The sequence below is a fragment of the Symphalangus syndactylus genome, chromosome 22 (genome assembly GCF_028878055.3).
Source record: "Symphalangus syndactylus isolate Jambi chromosome 22, NHGRI_mSymSyn1-v2.1_pri, whole genome shotgun sequence".
Lineage (NCBI taxonomy): Eukaryota > Metazoa > Chordata > Mammalia > Primates > Hylobatidae > Symphalangus > Symphalangus syndactylus.
The window spans coordinates 35,936,148-35,955,100 of record NC_072444.2 but is presented as its reverse complement, the minus strand read 5'-3'; the positions used below and the strand labels follow the sequence as shown (position 1 = coordinate 35,955,100).

At 40.1% G+C, this 18,953-nt stretch overlaps 1 protein-coding gene across 1 annotated transcript; it reads right to left on the bottom strand.

Annotated features, from left to right (window-relative positions):
• Nucleotides 1-332: 332 nt before the first annotated feature.
• Nucleotides 333-2,011, bottom strand: LOC134735590 (dynamin-1-like). Its single transcript, XM_063631251.1, has 3 exons — nt 1,970-2,011; nt 1,469-1,606; nt 333-680 (listed from the first exon to the last, which is right to left on the bottom strand). Exons 2-3 carry the CDS (start codon nt 1,568-1,570, stop codon nt 408-410), a joined length of 375 nt encoding a protein of 124 aa, XP_063487321.1. The 5' UTR covers nt 1,571-1,606; nt 1,970-2,011; the 3' UTR covers nt 333-407.
• Nucleotides 2,012-18,953: the final 16,942 nt, after the last annotated feature.

The following is an 18,953-nucleotide window of genomic DNA, read 5'->3' as shown; positions in this document are numbered from 1 at the left end:
GGAGGGAGGGAAGGGGCCTGTGTTTCCTGCCTGGCCTGTGAGGTGTGTTGTGGGTTGACCGTGTGTATGGGACTCCCAAGATTTTATCCTAGATCACCACTGGATTGCTGACAGATAGAGGAGGTGGGACCCTGACTATCACCCCTGCTCTGCACTGGATTTGGCTTTCAGCACTCCCAGGCTGGGAGCTGGATGCCCTGCCATGGCAGCATGACTCAGACTGCACAACAGGTACGGTGTGCCCAGGATGATTATCCTAGGCCTCTGGCCACCTCAGAGTACAGCCCCACACAAACCCCCTCCAGGCTCTCAGCCCTTACACCATAAACCACGAGCTCTCTGACAGCTCCAGAGAGCACCCAGGTCTGCCAGCTTGGGCATGGAGCCTGTTCCAAGAGCCCCCAGGCTCAGCCATGAAGGGTGGGGGCCAGCCCTGGTTCCTTCAGCCGGCAAAGACGCTCTGCACCTGCAGCCAGGAGTCGTCCACAGGCCCTGGGGGTCGTGCTGACGGTGGTCACGTTGATGTCACCGATGATGCCGAGCGCCTCCTTCAGCACGTGGTGCATGCGCAGCATCTCGTTGCGCCGCTGTGTCTGCTTTGTCGACTCCTCCCTCAGTGTGTTCTGGTCCCCACGTGAGTACAAGTTGGACAGCAGCTCTGAGAAGATGAACTCCTTGGTCTGAGAGTGGGCAAAGAGGGAAGGAGGTTGGGATCTGATGCTTGTGCTGCCCTGGCCTCCTGCCCGGCCCTGCTGGGACTGTGTGCTGGACTTGGAGCCCTGAGTATGGCTTTTCAGATGCGGCTTCTACACCACTTAGACTCAAAGATCTGCCTCCCCACCGCCCTTTTCTCACTCAGATAGGGACACTGAGGTCCACAGGAAAAGACACCTGTCCAAGGTCACAGATCTGGGAGGGGACCCAGGACCTATCATGCCACCAGGACACCTGTGTACTCAGTTTAAAAAAATTTTTTTTGGAGATAGGATCTTGGTCTGTCACTAGGCTGGAGTACAGTGGGCAAGATCACCGCTCACGGCAGCCTCAACCTGTTGGGCTCAAAGTGATCCTCCAGTATCAGCCTGTCGAGTAGCTAGGACTGTAGGCATGTGCCACCACCAAGCTCAGCTATTTTTAAAATTTTTGTGTAGAGGCCAGGTCTCACTATGTTGCCCAGGCTGGTCTCGAACTCCTGGGCTCAAGCTATCCTCTTGCCTTGGCCTCCCAAAGTGCTGGGATTACAGGCATGGGCCACTGTGCCCAGTCCCACATTATATTTCTATGAGACAGCTCTGGTCTGGACTGTGCCTCCCTCCCTGGACCTGGTCCCATAGGGCTGGTTGGCATCTCCCCCAGGCCAACATGGCTACCTGCATCCCCAGTGCCACAGTAGCCCCCTGCCCCTATGGGGCGGTGCATGCACATTGTTGATCATGACGTGCATGATGGTCTTGGGCGCGACACCAACCATGAGGTCCCACGCGGTCTTGTTGACAATGGCCATGTAGGAGTCCACCAGGTTCTGGGTGGTTTTCACTTGCTGCTCCAGCTGTGGGTCCATGGAGTGCATGAAGCTGTCAGAGCCATTCTCCTCGGCTTTGCTGTCCTGTCATGGAGAGCACAAGGGCATCAGGTGGCCAGGCCATGCAGCCAGGCTCCAGGAATTCCTAGGATCTCAGCCCCTCCAAGGGTACCTGGAACATTGAGGCACAGAGAGAAGCAACTGGCCTGAACATGCACCCAGCTCCCCACACGCTCTAGACGGTTTCAGCTCTCTGCCTCTCAGGACCCCAGACTCCCCTGATTCAGTCTCCTCCTCTTAGTTCTGACTCTAGTGCCCAGAATTTGCCTCAAGTTACCAATCCAGAAATTGGAAAAGAACATCTCCATGTCCCTTGCTTGGAGACCTGGCCAGAGCTCGTGCCAGGCTGCAGATGCCTGGCAGGAGGCAAGAAAAGGGCATATTCACTTTCTCCTTGTCCTGGGAGGCCCATGCACCAACATTGCCACCACCGCTGCCACCAGGGAACACGGCAAAGTAGACACACACAGAGAGGAAAATGGGAAGTGTTGAGTGAACCTGGGACACTGCGCCCCAACTTTAATGTGTTGTGGAATTCTGTTAGCTAATATTTTATTGAGGATTTTTGAATCAATATTCATCAGTGATATTGGCCTGTAGTTTTCTTTTTTGGTTTGTATCTTTGATTTTGGTATCAGGGTAATACTAGCCTTGTAGAATGAGTTTGCAAGTATTCCCTCCGTCTCTATTTTTGGAATCGTTTGGGTAAGGTTGGTATTAGTTCTTCTTTAAATGTTTGCTAGAATTCAGCAGTGAATCATCGGGTCCTAGGCTTTTCTTCGTTGGGAGACTTTTTATTACCGCTTCGATCCCATTATTTGTTATTGGTCTGTTCAGGTTTTGGATTTCATCATGGTTCAATCTTGGCAGGCTAGATGTGTCTGGAAATTTATTCATTTTTAGTAGGTTTTCCTATTTCTTTGCATATAGTTGCTGACCACTAGTGATCCTTTGAGGGTTTTTTTTTTTTGAGATGGAGTCGTCTTGCTCTGTCACCCAGGCTGGAGTGCAGTGGTGCAATCTTGGCTCACTGCAAGCTCCGCCTCCCGGGTTCACACCATTCTCCTGCCTCAGCCTCCTGAGTAGCTGGGACTACAGGTACCTGCCACCACACCTGGCTAATTTTTTGTATTTTTAGTAGAGATGGGGTTTCACTTTGTTAGCCAGAATGGTCTCGATCTCCTGACCTCGTGATCAGCCCACCTCAGCCTCCCAAAGTGCTGGGATTACAGGCGTGAGCCACTGTGCCTGGCCAGATTTTCTTTTAAATAGATTTGAGACAGGCAGTAGGAGAGTATATAAGTGACGTGTTATAGGACGCTAAGTAGTATCCTATGAAATGGCAAAAACCGCAATCACTTTTGCACCAACCTAATAGAAACTTATCAGTGCACTTGCTTATTTTTCTACCTGCTCGTTAAGGTTTTAAATGTCAACCTACCATGGCATAGACTTTAATCCTCTGGGTATGCTTTTGTTGTTCTTTCCTGGTGTATGCTGTGGAATTGAGACAGACTGGCTCATGAGAGAGAGATTTTGTGTTGCCACAGGTAGGACATGCTCAAAAGATACTTGGGTCATTTGTTGACCCAAGTCATCTATTCGCCATAGTTTTGTAGCACTGATCTTGCATACATTTCATGTATCTTCCATGAACTCCACATCAGTGCTGCTTGGATACTCAGAGAGAAATTCAACACTAAGGAATAAGATTGTCGGGTAAGATTGAGTTTTGGAGGGTCACAAATCTTGTAATGTCTAAGATTTCCACCCTCCCTGCGAGAATTAGTTTTGGCTTCCTTGGAGGTGATACCGCCTCTGTTGAGAATAAGTGGTCTACTGTGATCACACCACTGCACTCCAGCCTGGGTGACAGAGTGAGACCCTTTCCCCCCAGAAAAAAAAAGTGTATTTGATTTTTATTATATGCTGCAGCCTGCAAGGTTTTGCAGGATTATTTTTCTCCCTACCTCTTCAGCTTCATCTCACACTAGTGTCTTTAAATTTTCTTTGGACAGCCTCATTTAAGTGTCCTGCCTACTTTGGTTATTTCTTACTTATTTCAAGCCATTATTTGTTCGGAAAAACTCCATAGAAACTTTAGCATCACATAATTATTACACACTCTATAAAACATGTATTTTTTCCTTCATAGTGCCTTCCCAAGCTGCAATTTTAGATTTATTTGTTGACAGCTTTATAAAAGCAATGTCTATGCCCACCTGAGCCTATTTTTGTTCAATCTTCTATCTCCAAAGTATTGTCTTATCATCTCTAGAATATAATGGGTGTGCAGGAATAGATAACAAATGATAAAAACAAATAAAAATTGATGTGAACAATGAAAAAAATTCAAAGGCAAAAACAAATCCAAAAATATGTGTAGCTGAAAAAGTAATAATTACTAGTTCACAGGAGAAGGAAAAAAATCCAAAAACTAAACAAAAAATGTGAAGAAATCCAAAGACCAAATAGTCTTTTCAACAAATGAGAAACATATTTTGAAAAAACACAAGAATAAAAATGATCACACTAGTTAAAAATATGTATTAAAAGAATATAATGCCACATTTCTTTTTCAAGGTAGCACATATTTGCTAAAATACAGTGAAGCAAGCAACATAATTGATATGTGGTATGAGTATGAATTAGAATAATAATTTTTATAAATAAATATAGGACTATATCAAGCACTTTATAACTATGCCTCAATCACTGTACATATGATAAACTTATTAAGTTGGCATTGATTGCCAAACTTCAGAGACTAAAAACATTCTATTTTCTATAATACATTACTGCTAGAGTTTTTATGTAAATTAGATTCTACCAATCAGATGCCCTCCTGTCTGATATGGAATGCAGAAATAAGTCAGAATCCACATTTCTGTTGTTTTGACTGTTGCTTCTGGCAATAATAGCAGTGTTCATAGTAGGGTCATGATTCATCATGAATGTCACAAAATAGATTTTATGGAGGTGGCTATATCTCATAGATGTGATGGAATCCCTGCAGTCATCACTAATAGCTAGGGCCTCTCAAAGTCCCAAATGCCTGATAGTGTCAACTAGTAGCTAAATTTTCTGTTGATTATTCTGTGTTAACCCTGGAGCCCCAGTCTGAAGCTTGTACATCTAGCCCTTCCAAATATTTTGTAAGCGGCAGAGTTTTAAAGTGGATTTTTGAAAATAAAAATTACTAATTACAATAAAATATTAAAACACTAAATACATAGGAATAAATATTATGAATGTGTACATAAACCAGTATACTACAAAATAAAACATGCTAAGAGAAAATAAAATGAACTAAAAAAGGAAAGATATCCTATATTTATAGATAGAATACTCAATATTATTACTACATCAATTTGGAACAAATTGATCTATAGACTCAAAATCATAAACTATCAAGAATAATTTTTTGTAGCAACTGACAAGCTAATTCTAAATTTATATTGAAATGAAAGCATCTACAAAAGCCAAAATAATATTGAAAAATAAAGACAGTTGGAGGACATACTCCAACTTACCTGATTTCAAGATTTAGTATAAAGTTACAGGAATAAAGACAGAATGGTATTGGCATGAAAATATACATAATATACATATATCAATGAACAAAGATAAATAAAATTTAGAATCCAGAAAAAGACCCACAAATATATGCTCTAATGAATGTCAACAACGTGACAAGGCAAATCAACTGGGAAAGGATAGATTTTTAAACAAATGGTGCTGGGACAAATATCCATACAGAACAAAATGAATTTACATTCTTACCTCATACCATTAGGAAAAAAAAAACTAACGCAGAATGGCTTTTAGGCCAAAATATAAGAACTAAAGCTATAAAATTTCTAGAGGAAACCTAGAAAAGAACAACTTTGTAACCTTGAATTAGACATGAATTATAAACAAGTAGGCTTTGATACTTTTGACTTTATGGAAAAACTTTTGCCTTTCAAAATCCACAGTGGATAAAATATTTGAGATGTTTAAAATATATATGATATCTATCTATCATCTGTCTATTTGATTGAGGAGCTGTATCTAGAACATACAAAGAACATTTTCAACCTATTAATAAAAAGACAATCTCAAAAAAGAAACAAAAATTTGAGAAGACACTTCACAAAACACTATTGTCATATCCCTCAGTATCTGTGGGGTATTAGTTCTAAGATCTGCCCTGGATACCAAAATCTGGGATGTTCAAGTCACTTATGTAAAATAATGTCATATTTGTGTATACCATACTGTCAATCTAAATTATTAGAAACAATTAGAGCAATATATTCTAATACAATGATTTTATTTGGGAGCAAGCAGAAACAATTATTATCTAGGATGTACAACTTTAGCAAGCCACATATGCATCCAAAGGAGGCGAGGATAAAGGGAATCTTTTTTTGGAAAAAGGAGAGGTCTATCTAAGCTGCTTGGAAACAGAGTTCATTGGTTCTGGAGGCTCAAAGCCAGAGTTGGCATCATTTCATCGGTGAATATGTCATCACTGAGTAAGTGTTCTTTCGAAAGCGTCTTATCTGAATTGCTGCAGTCTTAAAGAATGTTTAGTAATGAACCTTGTCATAGAAATATGTGCATGCATGTAAAATGCATAAGCCATGGAAAAAATATTTATGCGTGAAGGATGTGAGATTATTTCTTGTGGGGTTATTTTTAAATGTTCTTGAAACAGTTTTTATCTTCAGACTTGAAAGCATGAGCTCCTCTCCTTCATGCTCTCCCATCCCCACTTTGCCTGGATCTGACTAGTGTGACATCCTAAGAGCTGCAACTTTCACACTGTGAACATCTCCAGTATACTATAAATCATCTCTAGATTACTTATAATATCTAGTACAATGTAAATGCTATGTAAATAGTTATTATACCATATTGTTTAGGGAATAATGACAAGGAAAAAAGTGTGTACATGTTCGGTATAGATGCAATATTATTTCCCAGAGTATTTTCTTTTTTTTTTTGAGATGGAGTCTCACTCTGTCCCCAAGGCTGGAGTGCAGTGGCGCAATCTCGGTTCACTGCAAGCTCTGCCTCCTGGGTTTCACGCCATTCTCCTGCCTCAGCCTCCTGAGTAACTGAGACTACAGGCACCCGCCACCACGACCGGCTAATTTTTTTGTATTTTTAGTACAGATGGGGTTTCACGGTGTTAGCCAGGATGGCCTCGTTCTCCTGACCTCGTGATCCACCCACCTCGGCCTCCCGAAGTGCTGGGATTACAGGGGTCAGCCACCACGCCCGGCCCCCAGAGTATTTTCTATCTGTGGCTGGTTGAACTCAGGAATGTGAAACCCATGCATAGGGAGGCCCACCTATGAGTGAGAACATGCATATTTGTTGACTTACCTAGTATTTGCAGTTGTCAATTAGGATAACAAGGCAAACTGAAAGTAATAATCAAGCCTGTATTTACTGTGACTATGAATACCAGAAGTAAAGAAAAAGTTCCAGGTCTGTGTGTTCTATTTTTTCCCAAAGAATGGTATCAGGCAAGGGTCAAAGGACACACAGGACAGATGGGAGAGAATCATCCCTTTGCCAAGGAAGTCCTAACAAAAGTGTCCTGCCTTTTTTTTTTTTGAGATGGAGTCTCACTTTGTCACCAGGCTGGAGTGTGCAGTGGTACGATCTCGGCTTACGACAATCTCCGCCTCCCGGGTTCAAGCGATTCTCCTGCCTCAGCCTCCCGAGTAGCTGGGATTACAGGTGTGCACCACCACGCCCTGCTGATTGCTGTATTTTTAGTCAAGACGGGGTTTCACCAAGTTGGCCAGGCTGTTTTTGAACTCCTGACCTCAGGTGATCCACCCACCTTGGTCTCCCAAAGTGCTGGGATTACAGGCATGAGCCACCCTGCCTGGCCAGTGTCCTGCCTTTTTATGGACCTGAGGGGGCTAGGCAGAAGGAAACTGGAAGGGTGTGGAGTGGAAAACTGCTGAGTCAGAGTGGCAAAAAATGCCTGAGCCAACCTAATTAGGAGGTCTCATGCAGACAAAAGGAGGCATCTGAGCTAGAGATGTAGATATGCATATGTGCAAGGCCAGCTAGAGTGGCCCGAGTTCTTCACTGCAAATTTTCCTAGAAAACTACAATATACTGACTGTGCACCAAGTGTGATGTGGGAGGGCAGCTTTCTCCCCATAAGGCTTGATAGACAAAGCTTTGCAATTACCTATAGTTAAGCTTATAAAATTGTGTATAGTATTTTAACCTGGAGCCAGGATACTAATATAAATGACAAATATGCACAGAAAAACAGCACTCAATTCTAATACTCCTTTATAAGTGCAACTTAAAATGAAATTATTCTACTGATATTGCCTCATTAAAATGGTAATGTTAAAAGAGTGTGGCAGTACTAGGTGCATTGTAATGTAAGGATGTGGAGCAGCTAAAACTCACAAGTTGCTTGATGCGAATTCAAAATGGTATGGTTTCTATGAAAGACAGTGGCAATTTCTTATCATGTTAATAGATTACTCAATGTATGACTCATTAATGAAACTTCTATGTATTTAACTAAGATAAAGAGAATTTAAATCTACAAAAATATTTGTATGTGAATGTTCACAGCAGTTGTAAACAGACTGAAATTTAAAACAACACAAATATTAATTTAATTTCTTTATCTTGGGAAATAAGCATATCATGTCATGCTTCCACAAATGAGAGTCTCCCTTGCCACTAATATGCTGGTGAGTGAATTAGGATGTATTAGAGCTGTACAAATATAAGAATTTGATCCAGAAAAAAAAATGACATTTAATCTGTTTTTTCACGCATAAGTGGTAGGAATGTCATTTGGTTTTAGGGAGTCAGTGGTGGTTGGGAAGACAACTAAAGCATTTTTGGTGAACCATCATTATCATTAGTACCATCACAGCTAAGTTAGGTTCTGACACTTAATATTTGGTAATTCTTTTTTTCTCATAGTTTTTTTTTTTATTATACTTTGGGTTTCAGGGTACATGTGCACAATGTGCAGGTTTGTTACATATGTATACATGTGCCATGTTGATTTCCTGCACACATTAACTCGTCATTTAGCATTAGGTATATCTCCTAATGCTGTCCCTCCCCCCTCCCCCAACCCCACAACAGTCCCCGGAGTGTGATGTTCCCCTTCCTGTGCCCATGAGTTCTCATTGTTCAATTCCCACCTATGAGTGAGAACATGCGGTGTTTGGTTTTTTGTCCTTGCGATAGTTTACTGAGAATGATGTTTTCCAGTTTCATCCATGTCCCTACAAAGGACATGAACTCATCATTTTTTATGGCTGCATAGTATTCCATGGTGTATATGTGCCACATTTTCTTAATCCAGTCTATCGTTGTTGGACATTTGGGTTGGTTCCAACTCTTTGCAATTGTGAATAGTGCCGCAATAAACATACGTGTGCATGTGTCTTTATAGCAGCATGATTTACAGTCCTTTGGGTATATACCCAGTAATGGGATGGCTGGGTCAAATGGTATTTCTAGTTCTAGATCCCTGAGGAATCGTCACACTGACTTCCACAATGGTTGAACTAGTATACAGTCCCACCAACAGTGTAAAAGTGTTCCTATTTCTCCACATCCTCTCCAGCACCTGTTGTTTCCTGATTTTTGAATGATGGCCATTCTAACTGGTGTGAGATGGTATCTCACTGTGGTTTTGATTTGTATTTCTCTGATGGCCAGTGATGATGAGCATTTCTTCATGTGTTTTTTGGCTGCATAAATGTCTTCTTTTGAGAAGTGTCTGTTCATGTCCTTTGCCCACTTTTTGATGGGGTTGTTTGTTTTTTTCTTGTAAATTTGTTTGAGTTCACTGTAAATTCTGGATATTAGCCCTTTGTCAGATGAGTAGGTTTCAAAAATTTTCTCCCATTCTGTAGGTTGCCTGTTCACTCTGATGGTAGCTTCTTTTATTGTGCAGAAGCTCTTTAGTTTAATTAGATCCCATTTGTCAATTTTGGCTTTTGTTGCCATTGCTTTTGGTGTTTTAGACATGAAGTCCTTGCCCACGCCTATCTCCTGAATGGTATTGCCTAGGTTTCCTTATAGGATTTTAATGGTTTTAGGTCTAACATGTAAGTCTTTCATCCATCTTGAATTAATTTTTGTATAAGGTGTAAGGAAGGGATCCAGTTTCAGCTTTCTACCTATGCCTAGCCAGTTTTCCCAGCACCATTTATTAAATAGGGAATCCTTTCCCCATTTCTTGTTTTTGTCAGGTTTGTCAAAGATCAGATAGTTGTAGATATGCAGCATTATTTCTGAGGGCTCTGTTCTGTTCCATTGATCTATGTCTCTGTTGTGGTACCAGTACCATGCTGTTTTGGTTACTGTAGCCTTGTAGTATAGTTTGAAGTCAGGTAGCGTGATGCCTCCAGCTTTGTTCTTTGGCTTAGGATTGACTTGGTGATGCGGGCTCTTTTTTGGTTCCATATGAACTTTAAAGTAGTTTTTTCCAATTCTGTGAAGAAAGTCATTGGTAGCTTGATGGGGATGGCATTGAATCTATAAATTACCTTGGGCAGCATGGCCATTTTCATGATATTGATTCTTCCAACCCATGAGCATGGAATGTTCTTCCATTTGTTTGTATCCTCTTTTATTTCATTGAGCAGTGGTTTGTAGTTCTCCTTGAAGAGGTCCTTCACATCCCTTGTAAGTTGGATTCCTAGGTATTTTATTCTCTTTGAAGCAATTGTGAATGGGAGTTCACTCATGATTTGGCTCTCTGTTTGTCTGTGATTGGTGTACAAGAATGCTTGTGATTTTTGTACATTGATTTTGTATCCTGAGACTTTGCTGAAGTTGCTAATCAGCTTAAGGAGATTTTGGGCTGAGACAATGGGGTTTTCTAGATATACAATCATGTCATCTGCAAACAGGGACAATTTGACTTCCTCTTTTCCTAATTGAATACCCTTTATTTCCTTCTCCTGCCTGATTGCTCTGGCCAGAACTTCCAGCACTATGTTGAATAGGATCAGTGAGAGAGGGCATCCCTGTCTTGTGCCAGTTTTCAGAGGGAATGCTTCCAGTTTTTGCCCATTCAGTATGATATTGGCTGTGGGTTTGTCATAGATAGCTCTTATTATTTTGAGATACGTCCCATCAATACCTAATTTATTGAGAGTTTTTAGCATGAAGCGTTGTTGAATTTTGTCAAAGGCCTTCTTTTCTGCCATCTATTGAGATAATCATGTGGTTTTTGTCTTTGGTTCTGTTTATATGCTGGATTACATTTATTGATTTGCGTATGTTGAACCAGCCTTGCATCCCAGGGATGAAGCCCACTTGATTATGGTGGATAAGCTTTTTGATGTGCTGCTGGATTCGGTTTGCCAGTATTTTATTGAGGATTTTTGCATCAATGTTCATCAAGGATACTGGTCTGAAATTCCCTTTTTTGGTTATGTCTCTGCCAGGCTTTGGTATCAGGACAATGCTGGCTTCATAAAATGTGTTAGGGAGGATTCCCTCTTTTTCTATCAATTGGAATAGTTTCAGAAGGAATGGTACCAGTTCCTCCTTGTACCTCTGGTAGAATTCGGCTGTGAATCCATCAGGTCCTGGACTCTTTTTGGTTGGTAAGCTATTGATTATTGCCACAATTTCAGAACCTGTTATTGGTCTATTCAGAGATTCAACTTCTTCCTGATTTAGTCTTGGGAGGGTGTATTTGTCGAGGAATTTATCCATTTCTTCTAGATTTTCTAGTTTATTTGCATAGAGGTGTTTGTAGTATTCTCTGATGGTAGATTGTATTTCTGTGGGATCGGTGGTGATATCCCCTTTTTCATTTTTTATTGCATCTATTCGATTCTTCTCTCTTTTCTTCTTTATTAGTCTTGCTAGCAGTCTATCAATTTTGTTGATCTTTTCAAAAAACCAGCTTCTGGATTCATTAATTTTTTGAAGGGTTTTTTGTGTCTCTATTTCCTTCAGTTCTGCTCTGATTTTAGTTATTTCTAGCCTTCTGCTAGCTTTTGAATGTGTTTGCTCTTGCTTTTCTAGTTCTTTTAATTGTGATGTTAGGGTGTCAATTTTGGATCTTTCCTGCTTTCTCTTGTGGGCATTTAGTGCTATAAATTTCTCTCTACACACTGCTTTGAATGTGTCCCAGAGATTCTGGTATGTTGTGTCTTTGTTCTCATTGGTTTCAAAGAACATCTTTATTTCTGCCTTCATTTCATTATGTACCCAATAGTCATTCAGGAGCAGGTTGTTCAGTTTCCATGTAGTTGAGCGGTTTTGAGTGAGTTTCTTAATCTTGAGTTCTAGTTTGATTGCACTGTGGTCTGAGAGACAGTTTGTTATAGTTTCTGTTCTTTTACATTTGCTGAGGAGTGCTTTACTTCCAACTATGTGGTCAATTTTGGAATAGGTGTGGTGTGGTGCTGAAAAAAATGTATATTCTGTTGATTTGGAGTGGAGAGTTCTGTAGATGTCTATTAGGTCCACTTTGTGTAGAGCTGAGTTCAATTCCTGGATATCCTTCTTAACTTTCTGTCTCGTTGATCTGTCTAATGTTGAGAGTGGGGTGTTAAAATCTCCAATTATTATTGTGTGGGAGTCTAAGTCCCTTTGTAGGTCACTCAGGACTTGCTTTATGAATCTGGGTGCTCCTGTGTTGGGTGCATATATATTTAGGATAGTTAGCTCTTCTTGTTGAATTGATCCCTTTACCATTATGTAATGGCCTTCTTTGTCTCTTTTGATCTTTGTTGGCTTAAAGTCTATTTTATCAGAGACTAGGATTGCAACCCCTGCCTTTTTTAGTTTCCCATTTGCTTGATAGATCTTCCTCCATCCCTTTATTTTGAGTCTATGTGTGTCTCTGCACATCAGATGGGTTTCCTGAATACAGCACACTGATGGGTCCTGACTCCTTATCCAGTTTGCCCGTCTGTGTCTTTTAATTGGAGCATTTAGCCCATTTACATTTAATGTTAATATTGTTATGTGTGAATCTGATCCTGTCATTATGATGTTAGTTGGTTATTTTGCTTGTTAGTTGATGCAGTTTCTTCCTAGCCTCGATGGTCTTGACAATTTGGCATGTTTTTGCTGTGGCTGGTACCGGTTGTTCCTTTCCATGTTTAGTGCTTCCTTCAGGAGCTCTTTTAGGGCAGGCCTGGTGGTGACAAAGTCATTGGTAGCTTGATCGGGATGGCATTGAATCTATAAATTACCTTGGGCAGTATGGCTATTTTCACAATATTGATTCTTTCTACCCATGAGCATGGAATGTTCTTCCATTTGTTTGTATCCTCTTTTATTTCATCGAGCATTGGTTTGTAGTTCTCTTTGAAGAGGTCCCTCACATCCTTGTAAGTTGGATTCCTAGATGTTTTATTCTCTTTGAAGCAATTGTGAATGGGAGTTCACTCATGATTTGGCTCTCTGTTTGTCTGCTATTGGTGTGTAAGAATGCTTGTGTTTTTTCATGTTGATTTTGTATCCTGAGACTTTGTTGAAGTTGCATATCAGCTTAAGGAGATTTTGGGCTGAGACAACGGGGTTTACTGGATATACAACCATGTCATCTGCAAGCAGGGACAATTTGATTTCCCCTTTTCCTAACTGAATACCGTTTGTTTCTTTCTCCTGCCTGATTGCCCTGGCCAGAATTTCCAACACTATGTTGAATAGGAGTGGTGAGAGAGGGCATCCCTGCTTTGTGCCAGTTTTCAAAGGGAATGCTTCCAGTTTTTGCCCATTCTGTGTGATATTGGCTGTGAGTTTGTCATACATAGCTCTTATTATTTTGAGATACGTCCCATCAATACTAATTTATTGAGAGTTTTTAGCATAAAGCATTGCTGAATTTTGTCAAAGGCCTTTTCTGCATCTATTGAGATAATCAGGTGGTTTTTGTCTTTGGTTCTGTTTATATGCTGGATTACATTTATTGATTTGCATATATTGAACCAGCCTTGCATCCTGGGGATGAAGCCAACTTGATCATGGTGGATAAGCTTTTTGATGTGCTGCTGGATTCGGTTTGCCAGTATTTTATTGAGGATTTTCGTATTGATGTTCATCAGGGATATTGGTCATCAGGGATATTGGTCGAAAATTCTCTTTTTTGTGTGTGTGTCTCTGCCAGGCTTTGGTATCAGGATGATGCTGGCCTCATAAAATGAGTTAGGGAGGATTCCTTCTTTTTGTATTGGTTGGAATAGTTTCAGAAGGAATGGTACCAGCTCCTCCTTGTACCACTGGTAGAATTTGGCTGTGAATCTGTCTGGTCCTGGACTTTTCTTGGTTGTTAAGCTCTTAATTATTGCCTCAATTTCAGAGCCTGTTATTGGTCTATTCAGAGATTCAACTTCTTCCTGATTTAGTCTTGGGATAGTGTATGTGTCAAGGAATTTATCAATTTCTTCCAGATTTTCTGGTTTATTTGTATAGAGGTGTTTATAGTATTCTCTGATGGTAGTTTGTATTTGTGTGGGATCAGTGGTGATATCCCCTTTATCATTTTTTATTGCATCTATTTGATTCTTCTCCCTTTTCTTCTTATTAGTCTTCCTAGCAGTCTATCAATTTTATTGATCTTTTCAAAAAACCAGCTCCCGGATTCACTGATTTTTTGAAGGGTTTTTTTGTCTCTATTTCCTTCAGTTCTGCTCTGATCTTAGTTATTTCTTGCCTTCTGCTAGCCTTTGAATCTGTTTGCTCTTGCTTCTCTAGTTCTTTTAATTGTGATGTCAGGGTGTCAATTTTAGATCTTTCCTGCTTTCTCTTGTGGCATTTAGTGCTATAAATTTCCCTCTACACACTGCTTTGAATGTGTCACAGAGATTCTGGTATATTGTGTCTTTGTTCTCATTGGTTTCAAAGAATATCTTTATTTCTGCCTTCATTTCCTTATGCACCCAGTAGTCATTCAGGAGCAGGTTGTTCAGTTTCCATGTAGTTGAGCAGTTTTGAGTGAGTTTCTTAATCCTGAGTTCTAATTTGATTGCACTGTGGTCTGAGAGACAGTTTGTTATAATTTCTGTTCTTTTACATTTGCTGAGGAGTGCTTTACTTCCAACTATGTGGTCAATTTTGGAATAGGTGTGGTGTGGTGCTGAAAAGAATGTATATTCTGTTGATTTGGGGTGGAGAGTTCTGTAGATGTCTATTAGGTATTCTTAGTGCAGAGCTGAGTTCAATTCCTAGATATCCTCATTAACTTTCTGTCTCTTTGATCTTTCTAATCTTGACAGTGGGGTGTTAAAGTCTTCCATTATTATTGTGTGGGAGTCTAAGTCTCTTTTTAGGTCTCTAAGGACTTGCTTTATGAATCTGGGTGTTCCTGTATTGGGTGCATATATATTTAGGATAGTTAGCTCTTCTTGTTGAATTGATCCCTTTACCATTATGTAATGGCCTTCTTTGTCTCTTTTGATCTTTGTTGGTTTAAAGTCTGTTTTAGTGGTGGAGCCAAGATGGCCGAATAGGAACAGCTCCGGTCTCCAGCTCCCAGCCTGAGCAACACAGAAGACGGGTGATTTCTGCATTTCTGCTTGAGGTACCGGTTTCATCTCACTATTTAATAAATGGTGCTGGGAAAACTGGCTAGCCATATGTAGAAAGCTGAAACTGGATCCCTTCCTTACAACTTATACAAAAATTAATTCAGCCAGGTGCGGTGGCTCACACTTGTAATCCCAGCACTTTGGGAGGCCGAGGCAGGCATATCACAATAATTAGCCAGGCATGGTGGCAGGCACCTGTAGTCCCAGCTACTCAGAGAGGCTGAGGCAGGAGAATGGCATGAACCAGGGAGGCGGAGCTTGCAGTGAGCTTAGATTGCACCACTGCACTCCAGCCTGGGTGACAGAGCAAGACTCCGTCTCAAAAAAAAAAAAAAAATAATTCAAGATGGATTAAAGACTTACCTGTTAGACCTAAAACCATAAAAACCCTAGAAGAAAACCTAGGCAATACCATTCAGGACATAGGCGTGGGCAAGGACTTCATGTCTAAAACACCAAAAGCAATGGCAACAAAAGCCAAAATTGACAAATGGGATCTCATTAAACTAAAGAGCTTCTGCACAGCAAAAGAAACTACCATCAGAGTGAACAGGCAACCTACAGAATGGGAGAAAATTTTCACAACCTACTCATCTGACAAAGGGCTAATATCCAGAATCTACAATGAACACAAACAAATTTACAAGAAAAAAACAAACAACCCCATCAAAATTTGGGTGAAAAACATGAACAGACACTTCTCAAAAGAAGACATTTATGCAGCCAAAAAACACATGAAAAAATGCACATCATCACTGGCCATCAGAGAAATACAAATCAAAACCACAATGAGATACCATCTCACACCAGTTAGAATGGCCATCATTAAAAAGTCAGCAAACAACAGGTGCTGGAGAGGATGTGGAGAAATAGGAACACTTTTACACTGTTGGTGGGACTGTAAACTAGTTCAACCATTGTGAAAGTCAGTGTGGCAGTTCCTCAGGGATCTAGAACTAGAAATACCATTTGAACCAGCCATCCAATTACTGGGTATATACCCAAAGGACTATAAATCATGCTGCTATAAAGACACATGCACACGTATGTTTATTGCGGCACTATTCACAATAGCAAACACTTGGAACCAACCCAAATGTCCAACAATGATAGACTGGATTAAGAAAATGTGGCACATATACACCATGGAATACTATGCAGCCATAAAAAATGATGAGTTCATGTCCTTTGTAGGGACATGGATGAAACTGGAAAACATCATTCTCAGTAAACTATCGCAAGGACAAAAAACCAAACACCGCATGTTCTCACTCATAGGTGGGAATTGAACAATGAGAACTCATGGACACAGGAAGGGGAACATCACACTCCGGGGACTGTTGTGGGGTGGGGGCAGGGGGGAGGGACAGCATTAGGAGATATACCTAATGCTAAATGACGAGTTAATGGGTGCAGGAAATCAACATGGCACATGGATACAAATGTAACAAACCTGCACATTGTGCACATGTACCCTAAAACCTAAAGTATAATAAAAAAAAATACAAATTAAAAAGCAAAAACAAAAAAACAAAAACAAAGTACGGAGGCAACAAAGAGCATGATGAAAGCAATGGTACCTCACTTTTTAACACTAATGTTGGTTGTAAACGGCCTAAATGCTCCACTTACAAGATACAGAAGGACAGAATGGATAAGAACTCACCGACTAACTGTCTGCAGCCTTCAGGAGACTCACCTAACACATAACGACTTACATAAACTTAACGAAAGCGGTAGAAAAAGGCATTTCATGCAAGTGGACACCAAAAGCGAGCAGCGGTAGCTATTCTCATATGAGACAAAACAAACTTTAAAGCACAGTAGCTAAAAGAGACAAAGAGAGACAGTATATAATGGTAAAATGTCTCATCCAACAGAAACATATGACAATCCTAAACATACATGAACCTAACACTGGAGCTCTCAAATTTATAAAACAATTACTAGTAGACATAAGAAATGAGATAGACAGCAACACAATAACAGTGGGGGACTTCAATACTCCACTGACAGCACTAGACAAGTCGACAGAAAGTCAACAAAGAAACAATGGATTTAAACTACATTTTGGAACAAATGGACTTAATAGATACATACAGAACATTTCATCCAACAACCACAGAATACACATTCTATTCAACAGCACATGGAATTTTCTCCAAGATAGACCATACGATAGGCCATAAAATGAGTCTCAATAAATTTAAGAAAATTGAAATTGTATCACCCACTCTCTCAGATCAGCGGAATAAAACTGAAAATCAACTCCAAAAGGAATCTTCAAAACCATGCAAATACATGGAAATTAAATAATCTGCTCCTGAATGAGTATTGGGTGAAAAACGAAATCAAGATGGAAATTTTAAAAATTTCTTCGAACTGAATGACACAACCTATCAAGACCTCTGGGATACGGCAAAGGCAGTGCTAAGAGAAAGTTTGTAGCCCTAAACACCTACGTCAACAAGTCTGAAAGAGCACAGACAGACAATCTAAGTTCACATCTCAGGGAACTAGAGAAGCAGGAACAAGCCAAACCCAATCCCAGCAAACAAAGGAAATAACCAAGATCAGAGCAGAACTAAATGAAATTGACACAACAACAACAAAAAAAAATACAAAATATAAATAAAACAAAAAGTTGGTTATTTGAAAAGATAAATAAAATTGATAGACCATTAGCAAGATTAACCAAGAAAAGAAGAGAGAAAATCCAAATAACCTCACTAAGAAATGAAACAGGGGGTATTAGAACTGATACCACTGAAATATTAAAGATTATCCAAGGGTACTATGAACACCTTTTGGCACATAAACTAGAAAACCTAGAAGAGTTGGATAAATCCCTGGAAAAATATAACCCTCCTAGCTTAAATCAGGAAGGATTAGATACCCCAAGCAGACCAATAAGAAGCAGCAAGATTGAAATGGTAATTTTAAAATTACCAACAGAAAAAGCCAAGGACCAGACAGATTCACAGCAGAATTCTACCAGACATTCAAAGAATGTCTTCTTTCAAACAAAGAAGAAATGATACCAATCCTTTCGCACCATTCCACAAGACAGAGAAGGAAGAAATCCTCCCTAATTCATTCTATGAAGCCAGCATCACCCTAATACCAAAACCATGAAAGGACATAACCAAAAAAGAAAACTACAGACCAATATCCTTGATGAACGCAGATGCCAAAATCCTTAACAAAATACTATCTAAATGAATCCAACAACATATCAAAAAGATAATCCACCATGATCAAGTGGGTTTCATACCAGTGATACAGGAATGGTTTAACATATGCAAGTCAATAAATGTGATACACCAAATAAACAGAATTAAAAAAACTCACATGATTATATCAACAGATGCAGAAAAAGCATTCGACAAAATCTAGCATTGCTTTATGATTAAAGCTCTCAGCAAAATAGGCATACAAGGGAAGTACCTTAATGTAATAAAAGCCATCTATGACAAACCCACAGCCAACATAATACTTGTGGGTGGCAAGCCACCCAGGCGCCGAGGCAAGAGACCAAGGACATGAGCTGTTCCAGTATAATAAAATATAAAACAAGAATAGTCATACCAGATATAGATCCTAGATATGATTATATATAAATATCATTAATGATTAGTTGGTAATAATTACTCTTTATCCCAATATTATAATAATCCTCGCTCTATAATCATAACCTAGGAAAAACCAGGCCATACAGATATAGGAGCTGAGGGGACAGTGAGGTGTGACCAGAAGACGAGTGCCTTCTGTTATGCCTAGACAGGGCCAGCAGAGGGCTCCTTGGTCTAGCGGTA

Coding starts and splice junctions, on each gene's coding strand:
- LOC134735590 (XM_063631251.1), bottom strand. CDS start 1,570: ATGCACTCCATGGACCCACAGCTGGAGCAGCAAGTGAAAACCACCCAG. Junction 681..1,468: donor AGACCGCGTGGGACCTCATG/GTTGGTGTCGCG, acceptor GCCCACTCTCAG/ACCAAGGAGTTCATCTTCTC.